The sequence below is a fragment of the Colias croceus genome, chromosome 13 (genome assembly GCF_905220415.1).
Source record: "Colias croceus chromosome 13, ilColCroc2.1".
Taxonomy (NCBI): domain Eukaryota; kingdom Metazoa; phylum Arthropoda; class Insecta; order Lepidoptera; family Pieridae; genus Colias; species Colias croceus.
This window is the reverse complement of record NC_059549.1, coordinates 1,197,776-1,210,227: the sequence shown is the minus strand read 5'-3', so window position 1 is coordinate 1,210,227 and position 12,452 is coordinate 1,197,776. Positions and strand designations below refer to the sequence as shown.

Here is a 12,452-nt window from a genome sequence, read left to right as displayed (position 1 = left end):
GGTTATAAGCAAACCCACTTTTATATTTGTCGGACCACACCACCGAATTCGTAGATTGTTTACCTCTAAGTCATCAAGACTATGACGAAATCGTCTGCAGTAAGACGGGCCTCTCGCTATTCGTCCGTTTTCAGAGACTGAATAATTTCAATTCTTAATCTTTCATTAAACAAATATTAATCGTTCTTGTCTCAAATAATTGTAATATTCGCGTCCCTACTCTAGTCATTGCTTATGCTCATGTTCATCCCCTATCATTTGTCAAACGGTCTTCATATTGAGTAAAGTTTCAGATTCTCGAGATAAAATATGACTGTCGTGATCAGTAGTGAGACGTAATTCCCTCTCAGTGAGGGTTTCGGTCTAACGGGATAATAGGGGAAACCGGGTTTGTTTGTCTCACGGGTTGGTTGTCACAGCGGTCTTAACACAAAACTGAACTATCGAATAAGTCTGTTGAAAAGCGTGGCAAAAGCGATACAGTGACAACGCTGTCCCCACTTCGCGTCAGACCGCCCCGATCTGCCGTGAGGGCCTTTTTTTTTTAGTGGGGAAATCTTGCATAGATACCCACGGCCTCCGGGGAAGAGGCCGTGGGTTATGTCGGATTCCTACCGACCAAAACCCCACTGTGTTCCGTCGAGCCGCATCAACGACAGGGCCACGGGTATGTGTAGAATTCATCCGTGACTGCCGTGAGGGCCTCACAAGTGTTTATAGTTTTCGCACAGATTTTTAATGATATGAGGACCGAATATGGTCCTCATAACATCACCATCAGAAAAAAGGAAATATTTTTAATTGTGAAAAAATATTAATATGATTAACACTATTTTAACATAAAATATTATAAGTCTGTGAGTGTGTAAAAAAAAAGACGGGTTGCACTCCGGGAGTGCCGGCAGAAGTGAAAACTTGATTATTAACGTTCAGCATGTTTGATATTTTGGAATGGTAGGTATCTGTCTTACGCATGGAATATAAGGGCTAAAAAAACTAACATCCGTCTTACGCTTTTTCGATGGTCACGTGTCCTGACGCGAGTTTAAGATTTTATACCCAACGCCGCTAAAAAAGTTTTCACTTCAATAAATCCAGCTAATAACACATCAAACGACGACATGAAAATATATTAATTACCAAGCAATAATAATACAGATAAATACTGAACTTAAGTATAATAGTTAGTATTAAGTAGTATTAGTTAAAATATACTTTGACTGTTAGTCAAAGTTTATTTTTACTAACAACATGTAAATGAAGAAGAAATAATAATTACCAACGAACTAACCTTTTCTATAATACTTAACACGGCACATTTTTCAAATTATCTTGCTCAACTCTGCTCAAAAATTTGAGGGTTTTGTTGGAACTTTAATGTGTCAAAACTATGATATATCTAAACTACGATACTACTTGAAATAACTTGCATGCGGAAATGCTCATTACAATTGTGAATCTAAAGAATAACTAACAACATACTATTCCATTTTATTGAGCTGATGAATATCTTTTGCCTGGAAGAGATCACCGTCTCCTAATAAATATACTGTGTTTTCTTATAAAATCTTTACATAATTTATTTTATTTAGTAGTTTAGTTTTTGTTATTTTTATGTAAAAATGAGCTTGAGCAATGAGCTTATACATATTTGGCAAAAGTATACATAAATTTTTTATAATTTCAGGACCGCAACTTACCTAAATGGGGCGCTCGGAAAATATGCCTATGGGTTATTAATAGAGAAATGATACACAACAAAGTTATGTTGGATCCATTTTATTTATAAATAATGAAAATGATATATTTATAAAATATAAAACATATTAGTTATGTAAAATGATTAAAAATAAATAAATGAAGCAACTACGATTCAAAGAAAACATCTTTTTCAGTGTGAAAATGCTCTTAGCAATCCTGGATGATGAACTGTATATCATGTACTCTGATCCCAGTACGGTCGGTACCTCGATAGCCATAACGATAAATATTATAATCAGATAACCGCAAAGTCAAAATAAAAACATTACTTGTACAGTTGTGAGTGCAAAATTTACGTTTCATTTGGCAATAACATTTTTTCGGTACTAAAACGTAGTAGTTTGATATGTGGCTGGCTGCCCCTCCTCTCCTTCCTGAAAAATATCCTCCAAAATTTCCCGAGATACTTCCAATGATTGAACCATTATGATTAACACTATTATTGATATTGATCAATGATTGAACCATTGGACGTTGGACATTAACCTCAGTCAAAAATTAACGAAGCGGATGATTACTAATTTCCACTTAATCCTCGCTGCCACTATCTTTATCATCAAATCATCGATTTTCAAGTGGTGTTGTAAAATTGTCAGCAGAAATCGTCTTCCAAAGGCGATATAATTTTATGTGCATCGAATCTGTAAATAAAAAAATCAAAAGTTAACTGTAAATCTATAAAAAAAGCTACTTACAAATAAAATTTTATCAAAAACTACTGTTCCCAATGCACCTCAAAATCTTGTAAAAGTCATATATAAAAGAATTCATCAATTCATCATTTTATTATTTCATTCAAAAAGTGTAATAATATAATACCAACAAAACACATGAATTGCTATCATTATAAAAAAATAAATACCTGTATGTAACAACTTACCTTTAGTGGGAACGCATGACGGTGAAAATTCACAAAACACTAAGATTGCATTTGATATTTTTGGTTTTATGGCATTCAATAGTCCATTCGATTCGATTTCTCTGTCCCTATGTCCCTTTGTATGCTTAAATCTTTAAAACTACGCAACGGATTTTGATGCGGTTTTTTAAATAGATAGACTAATTCAAGAGCAAGGTTTTAGTATATAATTTATTAGGTTTTAGACAAAGCGGGCGAAGCCGCGGGCGGTAAGCTAGTAAATTTATAAAACACGAAGATTTTTAAAATTGTAACTAATGAACACAATCAATATTAGATTAATTACTGTAGATAATGGTGTCTAGTTTTACTTAAAATAATAAACATCTACCCTCACTTTAAAAAAATGTAGTATATTTATTATTTACACGAAATATACCTTATAGGGAAGGGAAGATATGGGTTAAAGAGTTAAATAAATAACATGATTATATTTAAATTATTAATTTTCAACAGTGTATTCAGTAGTGTTAACATGTAAATTGATTTGATTTTTACGAAATCTCATAGATGGCGCTGTTACAAAATTAACATTATACAACTTACATTCTTTAAACTATGTTTCTCTTCCCAAGTTACTTAAATGGCATAATTTTTATAGTTTCAATCTAGATATTGTCAAACAACATTTATATATTATGCGTCATTTAATTATTAATTTACAATAGTTAATGTGTGTTTGATTTTTATAACACTGGCTATAGATGGCGCTGTTTCAAATTTGTCTTTATACTGCTAAGATTCATTTAACTGTTTCTCTGCCAAAATTACATAAATGACGTAGTTTTTATAGTGTAAAGGTAGATAATAGCATGGCTTACCCAAAAACAACATTTAAACATGAGTCTTTAGATTGTACGCTGTCGTAGTACACGGAATATGTAAGAAAAATAAAGGTTCACAGCTCCTCCCCCGTAGGTGATAGCTTGATAATATGTAGCCTATAGCCTCACCCGACCTGTTAGTAATATTCATGCAAAATTTGAAGTCAATCTATGCAGTACTTTTCGAGATTAGCCCAGACAAACATACAGACAAACAGACAAACAGACAAACAGACAAACAGACAAACAGACAAACAGACAAAAATTCTAAAAACTATGTTTTTGGCTTCTGTATCGATTATAGATCACGGCCCAAGTATTCTTTTAAAAAAATATTCAATGTACAGTTTTGACTTTCCTACGATTTTATTATATGTATAGATTCCGGGTAAAACCGGGATAAGCGAGTAGTATACATATTTGGTGAGAACTCTCCTATTCCAAGGTTGTAATAGATGGCAAATACGTAGTGATATCATCGTCATAAACATGTATATAATATTATGTAGTATGTATTTAAGTGTATTTGCTTTGTACTATATATTTTAGGGCTTTTTTCTTTGAAGAGCACCTAAACTAATGTTTACTTTGTGAAACATATTGAAGCATTAAATACAAAGGGATATTATATTTTGTCTATGTTGTAGTAAATCATAATTGAAACAAATGTTGGTATTTCTAATAATATGTATCGATTACATATTATTAGAAATACCAACATAATACATAGCGCCTAATCTGTTTGTCTTTAAAATTTTCATCGTCCGACACAATAGATGGTGAAGCGATTTTAATTATGTTTTCATTATGTTCTGATAATTTTATGTATTCATAAAGCTGATATTTCGTGAAGCTAATATAATGTTATGGTAATCATCTAAATTGGCAATTGCATATGTAAATGATACAATTTCAGCACAGATTGTCATAAAGAAAACCTACATTAGCTAAATTACCTGAGTCGTTAGTACAATTAAAAAATCATCAAGCAGCCACGACCCTTACTCATTATTTTTGTTTTACCTATTCATTTCATTGAAATATTTCTACCGTAACATTTTGATTACTTTGTGCATAAAAGTGGTCAAAAATTGTATGCTCTCCGAATCAACAATAGAAGTAAAGCTCATTCATCTGGAGTTTCAAGAGTAACTAAGACGAATACACGATAGCCCAATTTCTTTGTTTTTCGTGGATTAATATTCAAACTCAAACATTTATTTATTCAATTAGGGTTCTTCTAGAAACTTCTTTTGAATCGTCATCACATATTTTTAACATTTACCGCCGATTCGGTAAGCAGTATCTATGGAGAAGAACCGGCAAAAAACTCCATTGTTATTAATGTCATTTATAATATAAAGTTGTTTTTGTATGTGCAATAGGTATATAAAGCACAGACTAATAATAATATACTACGTTTAAAGTAAGGATTGATTTAAGGAACAGTGAGTGACTTTATAGGTACTTAAAATATTTAATTTGTAAGTAAATAACAGCACACTTGCACTAAATTGTGTTAATAGTAACAGTTAAACTTAAATAATTGATACCGAAATGGTTTATATTAAAATTGTTAAAGTAAAACTTAGAAACTTTTACTTGGGTTTTAAAAAAAGAAATCTACCTATATTTCATCTATAATAGGTGTAGGTAATAGTAAAATGCTAAGTGGTAATAAAAATTCAAATAGCATTGAACCTGAAATTAATTTTTGTATTCCTAACGAGCGCAGGCAACAACGCATCACGAAATGTTTTATATTCATAATATTGGTAACAAAGCATTAGCAAATTCATATTTTAACCAACAAATTAGTATTAGGTAGTCGATTGTGCGCTCTAAACGCTTGTCCGTCAATTGCTACCTACTTATTCCCAGAAAAGCTATTAAATCGCAGTTTTAAAAATACAATACGAGGTATTTTTGACTCAAAAATGTTCTCATAAAACATGATACAAAATATGTATCAGCAAGTTAAACAGACACATTAAAGTAACAATTGTCTTTGAATTGCCTCATTTGCACGATACACATTGTAGTAAAAATTTTACTTCGCTATGCATGCAAATCATCTCTATAAAAACTTACTTGCTATAAAAAGAACAGTCACTAAAACGTAAAACATTTTGTATAATTCCACACTGCTAGCTAAATGTTTGAATTAGCACATTTTATTAACTTATATAAATATTTACGTAGATGTTACGATCGTATCAAAGTTAGTGGTAGAGAACATACGTCCGCTCGCGACGGCAAATCGGCTTTAACTGAAATCTGAAAGCTCTCAGGTACAAGAGCAACGTTTGCCAACTTTGATTGAGTATTAAAACATTTTGTGTATACTGAAATATAGACTGATAGTTTTAATAGTAGACGGAAATTTCTTAACGCGGAGATTCATCCGGTTTGTCTAACTTCACATTATTTTAAAATTAGTTCAATATTGCGTAGAGCTTCCGAATGCATTATGTCATTTTATTTTTAAATTCATTTATGATGAATTGGTAATTCTTTGTGCATGTTATAAGATTTATTTTTAGAGTGCCTTGTGTTTATTTGTGGGTAAATTAAAATATAATGTAGCGCTCCGTAAATACTTTGTGGGAAGAAGCTATAGATAGGCATTATTATATTATGATACACTTACCTACTACACGGGATCATTGGGTTTATATTTATTAAACCTTTCAATAAATATAAATGTATAAAACACAAAGCACCTTATTAGTCCCTCTGTTTAAATATTTGCATTCATACTTATTTGATTTTTTATAGTATTGGTCGATTGTCCTTTTAATAATAAAGTACATAATGTTTTCAAGATTGTTATTCCAACAATAAGTCATTTATTTTGTTCAGTCTATTAATTCAAGAAAGAGGACCTCGCGCCTTACAAATAATAAAAAAAGTTTTTATGTATAATAAAACAAAAGTCGCTTAACTTATTCATTACAGGGCTTACTGAACAGCGTTAAAGAAAAAAACTTTTAATATAAATACGTGATCTGTTTAAGTTCGTTATTGGCTATAAGTTTTTGCACGACTGTATAATATAGATTTGTTATTAATAAATTCCCATTGTTTAATTTGCACCTTTGTTTAATTGCAGATATTTATGTACACGAGGCTTAACTAAAATCTAATAAGGCTTTATAAATGTATACTGTAAAAATAATTTTGTATAACAAAAGACCAGCGACTTTATTAAACTGAAGATTTTTTTATAAATTTTCCACCCCAATTTTAATTGTTTCCTTTATCAGCTAAGAAATGGTGATAAAACCAAGCTTAAAAGAAAAACAGTCGAAGCGGATTTTGGAGGCTTTGTTAAGGGTTTGCTATCTTAAAGAAAAATATTGTTTACGAGTTGAGATTCAAGGATCTTTTTAATTGGAATAGGTATATTTAGTACCTACTGTAGGTGTGGTAAATTTTAAATCAACTTCAGAAGTGAAACTTCTTTAAGCGCATTGAGAATAATATTCCAAGGTCGCATCATGGCAATACCGTCACGTCATGGAGTAAGGCGAGGACTTTGCTATTCTTGAATTTTGCCAAAGAAGTTTCATTTCTGACATTCATTTTTGACTTCAGAAGAAAGTGATTCAAAGTTGTCTCAGACATGTCATGAAAATGTAATCGAAGTGGTTTATTACTTTCTTAACCTAAAGGCCAAATAGTCTTGTGGACTAGAAAACCCGTGGGTGTAATTTCAGTTTAGATATTCATTTAATTTTACGTTTGACTTGAATTTCTTAATATTTATGTTAATCACGCCAACTATCGTTGACATAACAACACACACCACACAATTAAATTGGCTTCTCAATCGCTTGAATATAGGCTTTTAAATGAGAATTAACCTAATAAGAAAGATTATTCCATTTTTAATAGTAAAATATATGACGATTATAAATATGGCAATAGCGTAGCGTACGTAGCGTACGTAGCGTACGTAGCGTACGTAGCGTACGTAGCGGGCATAATTACCTATATGCTATTTTCATATTATGCTTTGAAACTAATATAAATCGATTAGAATGCAATTAAACTATATCGTTTGGTCACAGTTATTGATCAGTTCTAATTTAACCTTATAATTTATTTATTAATTTTCCCGCCTTTTAAAGGAATAATAAATAATTCATAGAGCATCTTAAATTCTTTTGACACTACCCATTACTGGTCTCTCTGTGCTTGTTTATTAGGGCGAAAAAAAGCTTTTAACGAATACTGAAATAATTTCTCGAAAAATCCAACAAATATTGGATTAGCAATCATTTGATAAGATTGAGCCTCCAAATACGCGATTGAGTTTTAGATTGAGATCTTTGTAGAAGCTTATTTTTTAACATAATTTCAAGCTCAATTTCATTTGATAGCCCCGGGGGCTAAAGCTGTATAGTTAGGAAATTATTTCTTGTAGTTGTAACGCAGTTCTTGAAAACAATTTCTGATGGCTATTATTCTGGCGAATTACGTCTATACCAGATGAGTGAGAGTTGAGATGATTATTTCAAGTTATAAACTATTTTCTTGAAAAATTCAATACAATGTTTTCTTTATTTTATTTGTACGAATCATAATGGACAAATTAATTTTTTATTTCAATAAATGACTCAAATACTATAATATACTAGGTAATTGACAAAAAATATGTTTTCTTATAGATTGAGTACATTTATTTATAACGTATTATGAAGATACAAAAACGGTAAATCACTGTTTTATGATAAAACATAAAAAAGCAAAATATTAATATGTGTTCCTCTCATTATGTAAAATATATAATGTGTGTTAAGTCCCTAACAAGTCGGCTAAACATTATAATTGTACTGGTAAATGGATCGTTTTGTCGATAATTTATTTGGTGTATAAACGGTTCTCAAGAAGTTTCGTGTTGGCACAGACGCAAGCAATAAACAAAGTTTGGAGCTAAATTCCGAGCCGTAAAATTTACATTAGCACTGTTTTTCAGCTTCTGTTAATTCAATAAATCTGTTTGTATTTCGTGATTTCATAACCGGTAGGTATTTGATCAATTAGTAGAGAAATTCATGATAGATTCAATTGATAAAAATACCTACAAAGCAACGTAAAAATAAATAAAAATATGTACATATTTCTTTGTCATTTGTTGAATAATAACTATAACTATGTATAACTATTTTTTATGTGAATTGTGCTAAATAACTTATACCTAGATAGGTATTTCTAAAAACTTCTATTCGAAATATAAAACGTTAAATTAATATTGATTTAACATTTCCCATAACTGAATACATTGTTATCATTTGTCAAACACACTGAATTTATTTATCTAATAGTTCAGGATACATCGCCCATTTTTGCAAGTGACTACAGCTATCAAGCTGATTTTCCGTTTGTAGCTTTATTTTGATGAGACACCGAATAATTTCGTGTACAAAACTCTCGATTGTGGTAGCTAACAGAGATAACAAGGATAAAATTTTTTGATTTGATGGTTCTCAAATATTTATTACGCAATTTGTAGGACAATATGTCTGTTGAATTATATAAACATTAACTAAGTGAAAACAAAAAAATCAGCTTGTTAGTAATCATTTATGATGACCTCGTTATCGATACACTTTGGAAAGGGGGACTCTTTGAACCAACCATAGATTTTGTAGGACAAATATTTTTTCTAATAATTTAGGTAATTATCTTGAGATTGAACAAAAAAAAATTCAGTTAGTAATAAAAATTTGAGAACCATCAAATCAAAAATTTTTATCCTTATTATCTCTGTTAGCTACCACAATCGAGACTTTCGTACATGAAATTATTGGGCGTCTCATCAAAATACAGCTACAAACGGAAAATTAGCTTGATAGTAGTCACTTGCCAAAATGGGCGATGTATCCTGAACTATAATGTCTAAATTAGCATATAAATAAATAACGTAGCCTTCAGTAATATGGCTATTTTGTATTCTCTGGATGCTATCAATTCTGTCAACTTGTGAAAATTTAATGCCGCTTCTGCAAATAAGATCGTTTTGAAACGACGAAACTATTTAATTGATATATATTTGTGTAAAACACACGCTTGTTGACACTATTTGGGTAAATAAATCATGCTGGATAATAGCTTTTTGTATAGTAATGACAAATAAATAAAATTCATTTATTTCAGGCCACATAGCCCATATAGTATAAGTAAAATCTTATTCTAGTGTTACTATTACAATTACCTATTACCTACATACAGCTTAATTTACTAATATATAAAAATGAATCGCAAAATGTGTTGGAAAGCGCATAACTCGAGAACGGCTGAACCGATTTCGATAATTCTTTTTTTATTATATTTCTTGAAGTACGAGGATGGATCTGATGTAGAGAAAACGTAAACATGTACCACGGGCGAAGCCGGGGCGGACCGCTAGTTTACTAATAATAGTAGTAATAGATAATAAACTAAGTGATTGACTAATCATGTAGGTTTTAAAGTTATGCATGTAGGTTTATATTTAGGTTTAGATGCTTCTAAGCACAGAATAGTTAAAAGTACAGGTAGAAGGTAATATTGTAGTAGTTTTTATTAGGTGTGTATAATATAATAGAGACATTTATCATTAGATTATTTTTCTTGTTGAAGAAAAACGAAGGAGAATTTTAAAAGTCTGTCAAACACTCCTACACGCTACTTGAATTTAAAAAGCTTCAATATTCACGTCTAGGTTTATCAAGTCATAAAAAAATTCAGCGAAAAAAGAGAATGAATTCACAGACAATAATTTTACACGTCTCCAATAAATGATTACAGATATATATTATGAAAGATTCATGATTTATCAAGTACTTTTTTTATTTTGTACTAAATATTTTATTGATACAAATAACCTGTTTTTCCTGTTTTCCTGAAAATATAATATGTTTGTTTTAGGGGAACCGCTATGTTTGTTATGGTACCGTGTATTTATTAATTTTTTACATGTTTTTTTTTGTCGTATGACATTTGTGGCCACAACAGGTTATGGCTGAAAAACAGCGGTGAAAGCAGTGGCCTTTTGGTCATTGTTTTCTCCATATGCTGAGTCCATACCCTTTTCGTGGTGATTCTTTTATTTTTTATCTGTATTTTTTTATTTTATTTTTTTTTTTGTATGTATATCTTGTTTTACCACGAATAAATGAATTCTATTCTATTCTATTCTATTCTACTTTTCTACACGTGCTCTTGAAACTCAAACTCGGTAGATATGAATAAAAAGGAGGTTTGGCACTCGGGGACTGCCGTGGTAAAGCTATTGCATGCTATGCCTTCAAGCCACACCTCCGAGCCCGTCGGAATGGGGAGCGTGAGGTTTTTTCGTTACGGAATTTCTCGATTCGGTCCCCGCGCTCAAGGCCCGCGATAGAAGATATCTAATAGCTTAATAAAACTTAGTACACAATCAATTAAGCACAGGTCAGTGAATGTGTATACAACTGATAATATAGATAATAAAAAATCGAGTTATCCTTACGCTCGAGTAATTTTCCGTTTTGTAAATTCTGCAATAAATTCATCCAGATCATTTTAATTTGGATTTTTGCTTTCTCCTCTGCATGTTTTCGGCATTACGATTTTATTACTGAAATGAAATAAACATTTTTTACGACAAGTCGTTTTTGGTGAGCATTTTTACGCTGAATATATAAATAACATAAAATTATATTTTTAAATATGTTTGTTGTGTATAAATGGACGGAGTTCATGTGAAAAACCATGGTATGAAGTGGGTGTCAAAGGCTAATTTTATTAGCAAGATAGTTTCCTAATTGCCCTTTTTACGGAGAGCTATTTGAAAAAGTAGTTTCTATATACGTATTTTATTTAATTTGAACTCGGTATGTAACAAAGACCCTCTGTATTACATTCCTTGCTTTTAATGAATTCCGGGCTAATTCTGCAGCTCGGCTTATATTATCTCAACAATGTCGCTAAGTTGCATCCTCTTAGCCTCTCCGCGAAGCAATAGGAAGAAATAAAACACTATAACAACACAGAAACAGTAGATTGTGATTTTGCAAACATTTATTTAACCTTGTTAGTTTGTGATGTGGTTTTTATAGGGTTCCGAACCACAAAAGGAAAAAACGTAAACCGTATAGGATCACTTTGTTGTCCATTTGTGTGTCCATTAAGACCATTCTTCTCAAGAATGCGTTCAAATAATGCTTCTTATCAAGATGAAATGTATTTCAAATACTCAGGTGCCCTTCAGGTGCCCTTGAAGCTGTGAAAAATTCAAACTTCTTAATCAACGCAATCTTCCACGATTTTTGATGTAAATTTTCGACATTCGACAAGGAATAAAAACCTGCAAATCCCGTGAACATATAACTTTGAAATTTTATAGGCAGCAACGTCTTATACATATTAGAAACATAAATTATAAGTTACAACATAGTTTGTACGGAACCCACGGTGTGCGAGTCCGATTCGAACTTGGCCGTTTTTATTTTATGAATTATCTGCTTGTTCCTTGAATATGAATAGGTTTATTTGTAAACTTGACAATATTGCTTTTATAATCAAATAATTCACAATAATTTAAACAAGCAAGATATTTTACAAACGTCAAAATTTCTCCATATTAACTTTTTAGTGGAGATACAAGACTATCTCATATTATATTAAATATCATAAAATATCACTAAGATATTTTAATTCTTTTCACTGGGAAAGTGTTGGGATGTGCTCTTAAAGACTGAGTTGTTTTTAGCTTTATTATTATAATTGCCTCGTAGGCGATGAAGCTATAATAGTACTGAAAAGGCTCAGACACTATTAATTAATCAGAAAAAAAAACAAATTGAATATAGTTAGAGAAAGACTGATTGAACAGATTATAAGTAATGTACATACAGTTGTTGCTGGCTTGGCTGGTTTGGCATTATTGGCTTTTTTTTTCAAATAGATGAATTTTTAAA

At 31.1% G+C, this 12,452-nt stretch overlaps 1 protein-coding gene across 1 annotated transcript in view; it reads right to left on the bottom strand.

Annotated features, from left to right (window-relative positions):
- The window catches only part of LOC123696749, a 50,946-nt gene extending 45,188 nt beyond the window's left edge, over positions 1-5,758 (bottom strand). Inside the window, exon 1 of the mRNA XM_045643114.1 lies at positions 5,596-5,758. Within this exon, the coding sequence (XP_045499070.1) occupies positions 5,596-5,632 (37 nt within the window). The 5' untranslated portion in view covers positions 5,633-5,758. The remainder of the gene's footprint in view (positions 1-5,595) is intronic.
- Between the last annotated feature and the right edge of the window lie 6,694 nt (positions 5,759-12,452).